The sequence below is a fragment of the Danio rerio genome, chromosome 3, assembly GCF_052040795.2.
Source record: "Danio rerio strain M-AB ecotype USA chromosome 3, GRCz13ab, whole genome shotgun sequence".
NCBI lineage: Eukaryota > Metazoa > Chordata > Actinopteri > Cypriniformes > Danionidae > Danio > Danio rerio.
Window position 1 is genome coordinate 18,294,929 of NC_141023.1, and position 12,023 is coordinate 18,306,951.

The 12,023-nt window shown below is 34.2% G+C and overlaps 1 protein-coding gene and 1 non-coding gene across 3 annotated transcripts in view; both read left to right on the plus strand.

The window, feature by feature from the left end:
• tnpo2a (transportin 2a) overlaps positions 1-12,023 on the plus strand; it is a 28,650-nt gene that overhangs the window by 2,626 nt on the left and 14,001 nt on the right. The window contains exons 3-13 of one of the 2 annotated variants that reach the window (XR_015479753.1): positions 3,705-3,780; positions 3,910-4,059; positions 5,621-5,727; positions 7,192-7,325; positions 7,410-7,491; positions 8,217-8,339; positions 8,724-8,842; positions 9,453-9,513; positions 9,702-9,873; positions 10,920-11,072; positions 11,619-11,923. Coding sequence is in view for 1 of the 2 variants with exons in the window: in NM_001004003.2 (NP_001004003.1) it covers positions 3,705-3,780; positions 3,910-4,059; positions 5,621-5,727; positions 7,192-7,325; positions 7,410-7,491; positions 8,217-8,339; positions 8,724-8,842; positions 9,453-9,513; positions 9,702-9,873; positions 10,920-11,072; positions 11,619-11,844 (1,403 nt within the window). In the remaining variant the exon portion in view is untranslated. 2 annotated transcript variants of the gene reach the window in all.
• LOC137490812 (small nucleolar RNA SNORD41) lies at positions 9,558-9,626 on the plus strand. The gene has a single exon (XR_015481568.1). It is a non-coding gene; the product is annotated as a small nucleolar RNA SNORD41 (small nucleolar RNA).

Genomic DNA, 12,023 nt, shown 5'->3' on the forward strand with positions numbered 1-12,023 from the left:
GGGATCAGTGCCCAGAAAATAAACTTTTTGAAATTCAACCTGAAATAGGAAAAAAATCTAATTTATTTTTTAAGTCAAGACACGATGAGATTGTGTATAGAAGAGGCACACAAGACTCACACATGAATTTACTCAAAGGAGAAGAACCACCAAAATGCCTTTATTGCAACAGAAACCAAACAGTTAAACATATTCTTGTGGAATGCCCCATTTTTAATATCATCAGAAAACAAAATTTATCTGGAGAGACTTTAAAGGAAATATTTTTAAACGTGAATCCATCTAAAGTTGTAGAATTTTTATCAAAAGGAAATCTTAAACTGTTTTAGATTTTTATCTTATATATTATCATTATTATTATAATTTATATATTTTACCTTGTACATTATTTATTGCTGTTGATGACTTTTTATTGTTAGAATACTTTTACTTGATCTATTTTTTTTTGCCATGACATAGCCATAGACGCAGGGGTGATAGCGTTCCGGCACCACGCCGGATTTCCGGCGTACTGTGGCTGCGGGGGAAAAAAAAAATCAGGTTCACGGATATTGATCTGTCATTTCTCTAGATTCACAGAATTCACTCACTGCTGAAAGCGCCGGATTGGTTTTTATTAAGTGCCATTTTGTGTGCTCGTGAGTCATCTTTTGAGTGTAGACGCCATGTAAATAAAAGATTCATTGTGTAATTTAGAGAGCTTTATAAATTATAACGGATCTTTGTGAGATCTCTATGAACTAAGATTAGTGACGCTTTTTAGTGATAATAAGAGGAGCGTGCTTTGCACTTTCCAGGCTATAATCCATTCAGAATTTGTATGAAACTTTCGTTTTCGGCACATATACGCTGATATGTTTTGGGAATGACATCTGCATATTTACGCTGGGTTTATTCTCGAAATAACGGTGAAGAAATAGACGGGACAAAAATATATTTCCCCCTTCTCCTTAAACAACTTAGTGTTTCAGCTATGAAATAGTTCAGTTTTGTATGTAGCCTAATGGCAAAGTGTTTATATTTAGTTTCGTTTTTTATTCAGCTTATTTAGAAAAACGTTTGGAGCATTTTTTATTCGTTAAAATTAAGTTTTTTTTTAACGAACAGCGCCCAGCGGAAGACCATCATTGTCTGTTTGATCAGTTTGCCTTCTCAGATCATCACGACTTGCCTAAAATAAAAGATATAAAACAGTTCAAGTATAAAACAATGGTAGCTTAAACGTTAAAGAATGTGTGCTATTAGGCGCATAGTTTGCTTATAAAAAGCTTGCAGGACATCGAGGCGCCAGAGCAATCACTTGCATTTTTTCAGTGGGAGCAATTTAAAGTTATCCGTCATTTTTGCTCACAAAGTACGAGTAATACATCAAAAAACGTTACAGCGTTTTTATAAAATAAAGAAAACCAAAATTATGCGCTTTCTGTCGTCTGGTTTTTGAACAGGAGCGCTTAACAAAATGAAGCAAAATGTATATGCCTCACAGACATAATAAATATATTTATAGAAAGCTTTAAATTATTACTTAACGAAATAAAACAAATCGAAAACAAAAAAACTCCTTCATGTAATCCGTAAAGATGAATTTCTAAAGGCGAGTCCAAGAGGAGATTGCCAGTCAGGATATTTGCGACACTGACTCAGAATAAGTTTATTAATAAATAATTAAGATATGTCCTTACTCTTTCCTCGACACATTCATTGTTATTTGTTTTTGCCGGTGCTTGGGGCGAGTTTTAGCTTATTGTGTGCGCTTGAACGCGGATTCACAGTAGCAGTTTTAACATGGAGTGACACGACATCTGACGTACAGATGACACTGGCACATTCCGGTGGCACGTCCGGTTTTCCACTGTCATGTGTCACTCGTTAGTGGCATGTGTAGTGACCTGTGTCACTCAGAGTGTCGCGCTGCATGTCACTGCAGTGACATCGACACCCGGCGAAGCTTATGACATCAATAAACACGAGCAAAACCATATTTAATCATTACGCGACTTTTAACCTAATTTATCGCGTCGCAAGTTAGTTTATTTGCTGAGCTACTCCACGATGTTTTAATTTAAAAGCATTTATTTTATGTATTCGTAGTCATACTTCCGTACGTAATATAGTCATTTGACAGTACATGTCAGTCAAATTTATTGTGGCATGCTTATGTATGGGAGGGGTTACACTTATCTGTTGTACTGTATATTATTGCATCCTGGCAGTTCCTTTGTTCCCTACAATATGGACTTCTTTATGTTTTTAATTCATTCATTTATTTTATTATTTAACTTATTTTCATTTTAAGGTATTTTAAATAATATCCTTTAAAAAGTTATAATAAAATGCATGTTGAAAACTCATAACATATATGCATGTAAGATAACAGGTGTCATTTGCCTAATGATTTTTAAATATTAAAGCAAAGAGACTTATAAGTTTAATGTGCTTATAACGTGCTTATACTGACACCTACTGGCACATGTCACAAGATCACTGACACTGACATGTGTCACTGACATTACTGGCATGTGTCTAAAAAGAGCCACTTGACAATAATGATGATCAGGGTTACACATAGGCTGTTAATATATTTGGGCCCAGGGGCCCACAAGTTATGTGTTAAAAGTGCGTTGCATACTCACCCCTACTCACCTCAGGGGCAAGGAAAAAAAGTTCAGGCTCAGGAATTTTTTCCACTATCAGCCCTGTAGACGCTGAAATGGCAATAAAATTAAAACTCTCTCTCACCCAAAAACGAATAATTTACTCACCATTAACTTGTTTCAAAACCTCTTCACTATTTTGTTGTTTAACGCAAAAGACATTTTAAAGAAAGCTAAACACCTCAAGTATTTATTTCTTCCAAGAATATCAATGGTTGTTGGGTTTCAGATTTCTTCAAAATACCTTTATTTGTATTTAATTTTGGGTGAACTATAGCTTAAACTGTTATTGAACATTTTTCATAGTTCAAAAAGTCTGTGTGTTTATTACTGATATTAAGATTAAGAATCAGATATGAAATGCGGTTATAAAAAGACATTGAATTATTAAAAGCTTCACTGCTATTATCACTTCCAAGAGTCGATAAAGGGTTCTTCCAGAGGTTACTTTTATGATTTAAACACTCATATTCCCAAATGTATTCAGATACCCACTCTCGAGTTTTCTCACTCTGATTTTTTTTTTTTAACATTACAAGATGTGTGGCAATAATTGCAGTTCTCTCTTTGCAGTTCTGATTGTAACACAATGTGTGGTTTTGTGGCTGTCGGAGCAGAAATAAAAGCTGCTGTTTTACAGTTTCCATGTATTAATGGATCATGTTGATTAAATATAGGTCAAAGAATCGGTATGCAATGTATGTAGTTGAGAGAAAAGATTTGCAAAATATGGAATCCCTTTTTAGGATTTCTGTATGAAGCTGATACAAATCTTCTGTTTAACCAGTTTCTTGTATCACCTGTTATTGATATATTATTGTTTTGATACCTTTATATTGAATGTGCATGTATGTATTTATTTATATACTTGAAATTAGGGCTGCTCAATATATAGTTTCTGCATCAATATCGATAAGTCACATTAATTAATAAAAACCGTATTAGTATGCATGTAGAGGAGTGGATTATTATTATTATCATTATGATTATTATTATTATAGTAACAAAGAAGTAATGCCATCTGTGTTAATACATTAATCTTACCCTCAGAAACTGGAGCAGCTGAACCAGTTTCCTGATTTTAACAACTATCTCATCTTCGTCCTGACGAGGCTGAAAACTGAAGGTGAGTGCCTGGGTTTATTTTTACATCAAGCATGCTGTATTGCAGTTGCTAATCATTTTTACACAAGTGGGATGTGCCATCAGGCTTTCAGACAGTCTGTTTGATTCTGAATGTTTTTTACCTCTACAGATGAGCCCACACGATCTCTCAGCGGTTTGATACTGAAGAACAATGTGAAGGTTCACTATCAGAACTTCCCTCCAGCAGTTGCACACTTCATCAAGCAGGAGTGCCTGAACAACATCGGGGACCCTTCGCCTCTCATCCGCGCCACTATCGGTGAAGCTCTAAATTAAACTAAACTTCTACATGATCTAAATAAAATGCACTTTAAATGATTTCAAATACTTCAAAAACTATTCAAGGATACCTGAAAATAAGCCAAATTCCATAAAACCCTGTGAATAACATATTTGGATGAACAAAGACTTTTTAAAAGGCATGCATTTCTTTCACTATATTGATTGTTACAAAGTAAAGGTTCTTTAAAATGTAATGTCTTTACAATTTTTTTTAAATAATTTTAATTGCGCATAAAAATGAATGACATTAAAGGTGTAAGTACAAATCATAAAGTGCAAGAAGTGGCAGAAACCTAAAAGGCTGTTTTAAAGATGCAGTAGGTGATCTGCCAAAATGCTAACTGGTTGGCATATGAACTTTGGACGGCAGGGGAGGGACTGTGAAAGTTTGGGCTACTTAACGCAATTATGGGAGATGTCGGCCTGACAATATTTAACTGGATTAACAGTTTGTTTTGTTTTATGCCTTACCCAGAATATAAGAAAATACACAAACACATTTACATCTAAATAGATTTAGATTTATACGGGGGGCTAATAATTCTGACAACTTTGTGTCTGTATACAAGTTGAGAAGAACTGTTACTAAAAACCCAGTCTGCTGTCTTGCGCCATCTGTTAAACTTTTGGTAAAGAAACAATTGATTGTGACAGAATAGTAATAATTATTATGCCTATTATTAAATTGTAGTTTTTTCATAGTAATTTTAACTACCACTTCAATATGTGCAATGGGCTTTGATACTCTAGGGAAGAATGTCTGAGTGCCTCCATTACATCAGGTTTCTATTTTTTTTGTTGTTGTGCTTGAATGTTAAAGCGCCCCTTCTATAAATTGTCAGTCACTGATATGGCCCCTGACAATTTGAGTTTGAGACCCCTGATTTAAATGTATTATTTTTTCATGTAATACCAGTCAATATTGCAACAGAAACCAACATTTTAAACATACTTTTGGAATGCCCTATTTTTAATGTTATCAGACAATATTTTTTTATCTGGAAAGAATTTAAAGAAAGTATTTAAATGTGAATCTTCAAAACTGGGAAAATTTTTATTAATGTTTATTTATATCTTTTTATTGTTTTTGTTTATATGATTATAGAATAGTGATATTTAGAAAATGTTGTAAATTTACTTTGGTTTTACCATGGAATAGCTAGAGGAGCTGATATGGCTACACATTCAAAACTAACTCTCCATGTAATGTCTAAAATAGCCTGTGGGACATTTTAAAGATTTTTTTGTGGTTTATTTAAGGACTTGTATGATGTTTTGAGTGTATACATCAGTTAACAACATGAAAAGTTACTAATTTGTTACAGAGCAGCATTATTATGCTGGGAACTACAGTAGTCAACATTTGAAATTAATCAAATAATTAACACCCATTTTTGTGGACCATTTTGAAAAATCTTTTTTGATCCACATCAAATGTTGACTAATATACATTGTGAAAAATAACATGTATTATATAGTCTCAAAGTTAAAATCCAGTTGTTGGAAGGAAATCTGATGTTCTCTGTCTCTATTTTCAGGAATCCTCATCACAACTATTTCCACCAAAGGGGAGCTGCAGACATGGCCAGAGTTACTGCCTCAGCTGTGCAACATGCTCGACTCAGAGGACTACAACATCTGCGAGGTTTGTGCTGTTGTCTTGCATACTTTTTTGAACACATTTGCATAAGAAAATGTTGAAGATGTACATAAAAGGGCTGCATGAAAAATCTGACATTGCAATATTTTGTTTTGCTGCGATATAAATATATATACACTTGGTGATTTGAGTAGCTCTATTTGGTAAGCGCTTCGGGCGAACCGTATGCCAATGCAAAAACCGGCGCGTTTAAGGTCCGTTTTCTTTAAAAATCAGCGATCTCCATTAGCTGAGTGATATCTGATATAAAGTGGGTCTCAGATTGTACAAGAAGCATTGTATTAAATAACATTTCCCCTGCCATGTCTTTATAATATGAGCATTTATTTTACCCCAGTATAGTCAATGGAGCTTCTGCGCTAGCCTGCCAATTCTGACGGGCACATGCGAGTAAACGGCTTTTTGTCTCGTTTTACGCTTGAGCAACTAAATGAATGCCAAAGTTTATTTAACTGAATGTATTTAAATTATATTACAATATCGATGCTGTAAAAGGAACCGTATTAAATGGAAAAAAGTTCACAATAACAGGTCACCGGAAGTTTATCAGTATGGCAAAAACACTAGCTCGGCATATACCCTAGTATTGATGCTTAATCTATATATTGTTCAGCCCTAGTATGTAATGTTCACAGATTCAGATGTCTGATTTGAGTCACAAGCTCTTGATTCAGTTGGGTTATTGATTCGATTCTCAGTGCTTAATTCAGATAGTTGAATTTAGGTTTAATACAAGTCCAATTGATATATCATCAGCTTAATTTCAGGATTATGGGTGCATTAAAACAGAACCGACCTCCCTTTCAGTTGCATGGTAATATTAAACATAGCAGTTTTTTTCAGTGTTTGTATATATAAAAACATTTATTCGTTTAATATCAACACTAGAGTGTTATTAGGCTATAGTTTATTTAAGATGTTTGACATAGATCAAGTCTTATCTTTAGTGAGAATTTATTTATTTTTTTTGCAATAAGCCACAAAAGTGAAACGAGTTGAGCTCTCAGGCACTAATTTGTCTTTCTCTGCGTGATGCTTTAAAATGTTTTTACTTCAAACTCACTTCATAACTGCAGTCAAGTGTTTATTAGTCATCCTGAATTAATGAAAACAGTTAACTTTTGTTTATAATGCAACAATACGTAAATTTTGGGAGTTGTTTACAGGTGTTTGATTACAGCTTTGCTCAATAGCGTTTGCTAATTGCACATCCTTTAAATTATCAAGTGTGTCCTGTTCAATTTCATTCAACATGTTTTTTTCCTTTAACTATATAAGCAGAATTGTGCTGTATGACCGTTGCAAAACAGCTATTTAGGAAATACTGTCCATTTGACATTTCTATATATTGTCACCTCTGCCACACTTCAGATGTGCTGTTGCATCTCACACCCTAAAATACAGAAATATAGTGAGATTTAAATTTTTTTTTTCTTTGTTAATATCCAGGGCTCATTTGGAGCTCTTCAGAAGATTTGCGAGGACTCTTCTGAGCTACTGGACAGTGATGCTCTGAACCGACCTCTAAACATCATGATCCCCAAGTTCCTGCAGTTCTTCAAACACTGCAGCCCCAAGATCAGGTTTGTTTAGAGGATTCTTCATCTCTCTTGGAACAAAACGCTTTATACAATGAGGATCTAATGGTTGTTCTTGTGGTTTTGTAGGTCTCATGCTGTTGCCTGTGTGAACCAGTTCATCATTAGTAGAGCACAAGCCCTCATGGACAACATTGACACTTTTATTGAGGTACTGATCCATGTGCAATGGATTTAATAATATCCATTCTTAAAGTTTTACTAAAGCAACCCCCGCTTAATGTAATGAAGTGCAAATGTCACAATAATTGTTAATTGATTTTATCAGAAAAATCTTTGTTATTAAGTCATTATTGTATTTTATATACCTATAAAAATTTTATATTGTCAACTTATCATTAATTGATCAAATAAAGTATTTTGGATGTTACCATGCTATTACTGCTTTATTTATAAATTAAACAACTGTAAAATTCTTTGAAATTTCAAATTATAGATGAGCAAAAGTGAGCAATGTTTTTTTTCTACTGAGGAGAATCTTTATTTGTGCATCATTCTGTGAAATTCATAAATTATACAATCTGATAATTACCATCTACTTAAACAAATGGAATTTATTTTAGTTACTTTTAGATGAAATGTATAGTTTTTTTTTATTGCTCAAGAGAAGCAACTGCCCATGTAACATCTAAATAAGCATGTTAACAAACATTAATTAAGCTTTTAATTTGACTAAATTCTCAGCAGAAACAGCAAAAAATGTAAAGGAATTATGAAGTAACTTTTGTGTATTGATTTAAAAAAACAAACAAAACAAAAAACAAACAAACAAACCACAACTTCATGTAAAACGTCAAGAAAAGTCTATTAATTGGATATCCCTAATGATTGTGTGCAGTGTTTTAATTTAATTTCTGTGTGTGCATGTGTTTGCAGAGTCTGTTTGCGCTTTCATCAGATGAGGACTCGGAGGTGCGGAAGAACGTGTGCCGGGCTCTGGTCATGCTGCTGGAGGTGCGAGTAGATCGACTCCTTCCTCACATGCGCAGCATCGTTGAGGTAAGAAGCAAACTTACTGTCTAGATGTTTCCCTTTAAAATCTGTACTTAAAAAAAAAATGATTCATTTAGTCTTATATTTTTACTCCATTAATTTTCATTTTTTACTCAATTTTTCTGAACTCTATTTTACTGGTAAACTTTCAGTAGTCAAAAGACCAATCATAGTTATCATGAAACTCAGGAAGCTTAATTTATTTTAATTTTAATGAACCCTGTGCCATATTTAGGTAGTAATATTTAGTAGTTATAACTGTGCCATATTTAGGTAGTAATAACTAAATATTTAGGTAGTCTCTTAAAGTGTAAAATTTACAAACAGTAGTCCGTTTTGTGATTTTGATGTGCAGCCTTGTAATATGTACAATATTGACTGTTTGTACAGTACATGCTGCAGCGCACACAGGATCCAGATGAGAACGTGTCTCTGGAGGCCTGTGAGTTCTGGCTTACACTGGCTGAACAGCCCATTTGTAAAGACGTCCTGTCTGGACACCTTGCACAGTAAGTGACCAGTTTGCATATACGAGAACTGAAAGTATATGCATTTTTTTTTCTCCGATAGCCATAAAACTTTGCTCAACACTGAGTTTGTGTAAGGACTAGTATGATTTTTTTTTTAATATTTATATATATATATTTTTTAAGAATAATTATTCACCTTTTTTCAAATTTCTTTGGCTAGTCTTTTTGTGTGACTGTTTATTTGCCTGAAAATATAATACATATTATCAAAATATAATAATCCAGATTAGTTGACACTTCTGTGGATGTTTTATTATGATAGTTTCAGTAATGCATTGTTTTTATTAGTTTTAGTATTATTACAATCGATTTTCATTAGACTGTTAAAATGAAGAAAAACTTGTTGACATTTTCTTAGTTTTTTTGTTTTTGGTTTGAATCATGAAAGCTTCACTAAAATTCTTTAAACATTTAGCCATTCAGCACATTTTAAAAGGCTAGATATGAACACTGAAAGAGTGCTAACTGATTAGCACATTTTTACCCTATTGTCAGAGATGCACTTATTATCAGTCTTTAGAGTATAAAATGAATATCACATCCATCTGCAATATTCTGAAGTTTAGTATGACCTCATCTTCTCTCCTAGACTGGTTCCTGTTCTGGTCAACGGCATGAAGTACTCTGAGATTGACATCATTTTGCTAAAGGTTAGTTGTTGGAGATAATAGTAACTCCTAGAAGCAGTTTGGCCTCAGGTGTGATGATAAAATTTCTCTTGACGTTCTCCGTGATTTTCAAGTATTCATACTGTCTGACCTGAGCTCTTTAATTAAGTTGTTACAGTGTCGATTGACCCAGCCGTGTTTCATCACACTGATCTGTTACTTCCCATTAGGGTGATGTGGAGGAAGACGAGGCCGTGCCTGACAATGAGCAGGACATAAAGCCACGCTTTCACAAGTCTCGTACGGTCACTCTTCGGCACGAGGGTGATGAGGGGGAGGAAGGAGAGGACAGTGAAGATGATGACGACGATGATGATGACAGTCTGTCCGACTGGAATCTACGTGAGTGCTTTTCCATGACAAACTAACTACTTGCTGCTTGAAAAATGTTGCCCATTTTGTAATGTAGCAATTTATTGATTGAGTAGCCTAAATTGGAATCAGAATTTTTTTGTTTTTTTGTGCTTCAATTTTGTAATTTTTTTCCCAGACTTGCATACAAACTGCACTGTAGTGATTTTGTAGTACAAAGTGTTTTAATGGACAGGGTTTAGAGAAGCCAAAGATGCAAATCAGATGCTGCAAGGGATTGGCCAAGCACCCAGAGCAAAACAGAAAATATTCTGCATTAACAAATATTGACCTTTTGTTCATTTCGAACTTTCTTAAAAAGATTGTACAGATCAGACTTTTGTGGGTCGTTTAGACTATCGGTTGGAGTTTTAGCTTTTCGAAGTTTGGGGCCAAAAGTAACAGGATATTTGTACATTTCATTTGTGCAAATCTTTATCTAAAGCAAAAGTGATTATCTATGCTTCATTATAGATATAGAGTGCACTATAGTAATTAGCATTTGAAACAAGTGGATTAAAACCTTTCATTAAAGTTGTAATACTATTGAGCAAGTCCATTTTTTTCTTATTAAAAATATTTTCTGATCTGCTTAAATTGTTGTCTACTTAAAGTATGCGTTTTTTTCTTTAAAGATCATCTGTGTTATTCAGACTGTCTACGAGTTTTATGGAGCAACATTTTACAAAGCTGAAGTTAAATTGTTTTTTTTTTTACTCCTTTTAAAATATTAGTGTAATTCAGTATTGAAAAAAATATTTTAGAAGTATAAAATAAAAGAGAAAAAATCTAAATGGGTCAATTTGAATGTAAAAAAAATCTGCCATAAAATCTAAATCAGTGCATTACTACTGTAATAAAGCAAATAATCTTTGCCCAGAAAAATCAGTGTCTGTTGTGGAGATGATTACAAACTGTATCATGAATGTCAGTGATGTTCAAGTATTCATACTGCCTGATCCACAAAACAAAGTTAAAATGATTCTCAAGGTAACTGAAGATCTGATTTGATCTGAGATGTGTTTTTTGCTCTGAAGGGAAGTGTTCAGCAGCTGCTCTTGATGTCTTGGCAAACGTGTTTCGGGATGAGCTGCTTCCTCACCTGCTTCCAGTGCTGAAGGAACTGCTGTTCCACCCTGACTGGGTGGTGAAAGAGTCAGGCATCCTGGTGCTGGGAGCCATTGCTGAAGGTATTTGAGACCATGGATAAGATGAGACCGCTGATAAGACTATAGGTTTGGAGAGAAGTGCACAGAAATGACTCTTTGAAATATCATTAGCTTTTAGTACAGCAGTTATGGGGAAAGATAATCGAGAATGCATCTTTAAGTCACCATTTAAAACTATTGTTAAAAAGATCCAAAAATTTTGCTAAATGCGGTGCTTATTTAGTTGTGAAGATGATGAAATGACACCATAAAATATACATGGAAATATGGCTATATTAAACAACCCTAGTTAAACAAGGTTAAACAATTCTTCAGAATCAACCTTATATTCTTATTTGTAAGTCAAACATTTCTTGTCAGTATTGAAATGTGTTGTGATTTATAATATTGGATTCTACAATGGATATTTAAATAAAATGCTTCAATTAAAAGTATAAAATATCTATTTGATATATTAAATGTTATAATATTTAATGTGAAAAATTAAATGTATTCACTTAGGATGCAAGTCCATTTAAATAGTCATTAAAAAAGTGTATCTGAAATGGTTGCTCCTTTTATCTTCAGGCTGTATGCAGGATATGGTTTTGTACTTGCCGGAGCTGATTCCTCACCTGGTCCAGTGTCTCTGTGATAAGAAGGCACTGGTTCGTTCCATCGCCTGCTGGACTCTGAGCCGCTACGCACACTGGGTGGTCAGTCAGCCGGCAGACTCCTACCTCAAGCCCCTCATGACTGAGCTGCTCAAACGCATCCTGGACAGCAACAAGAAGGTTCAAGAGGCTGCCTGCAGGTGTGTTTGACCTGTTCATTGATATTGATGACTGATTTAACCATGTCTGAATTCTAAAACCATAAACTATCCTTAAAAGGTTTCATTTTATATCAGTCGTCACCAAACTTGTTCCTGGAGGGCCGGTGTCCTGCAGATTTGAACTCAAACCCTAATCAAACACACCTGAACAAGCTAAT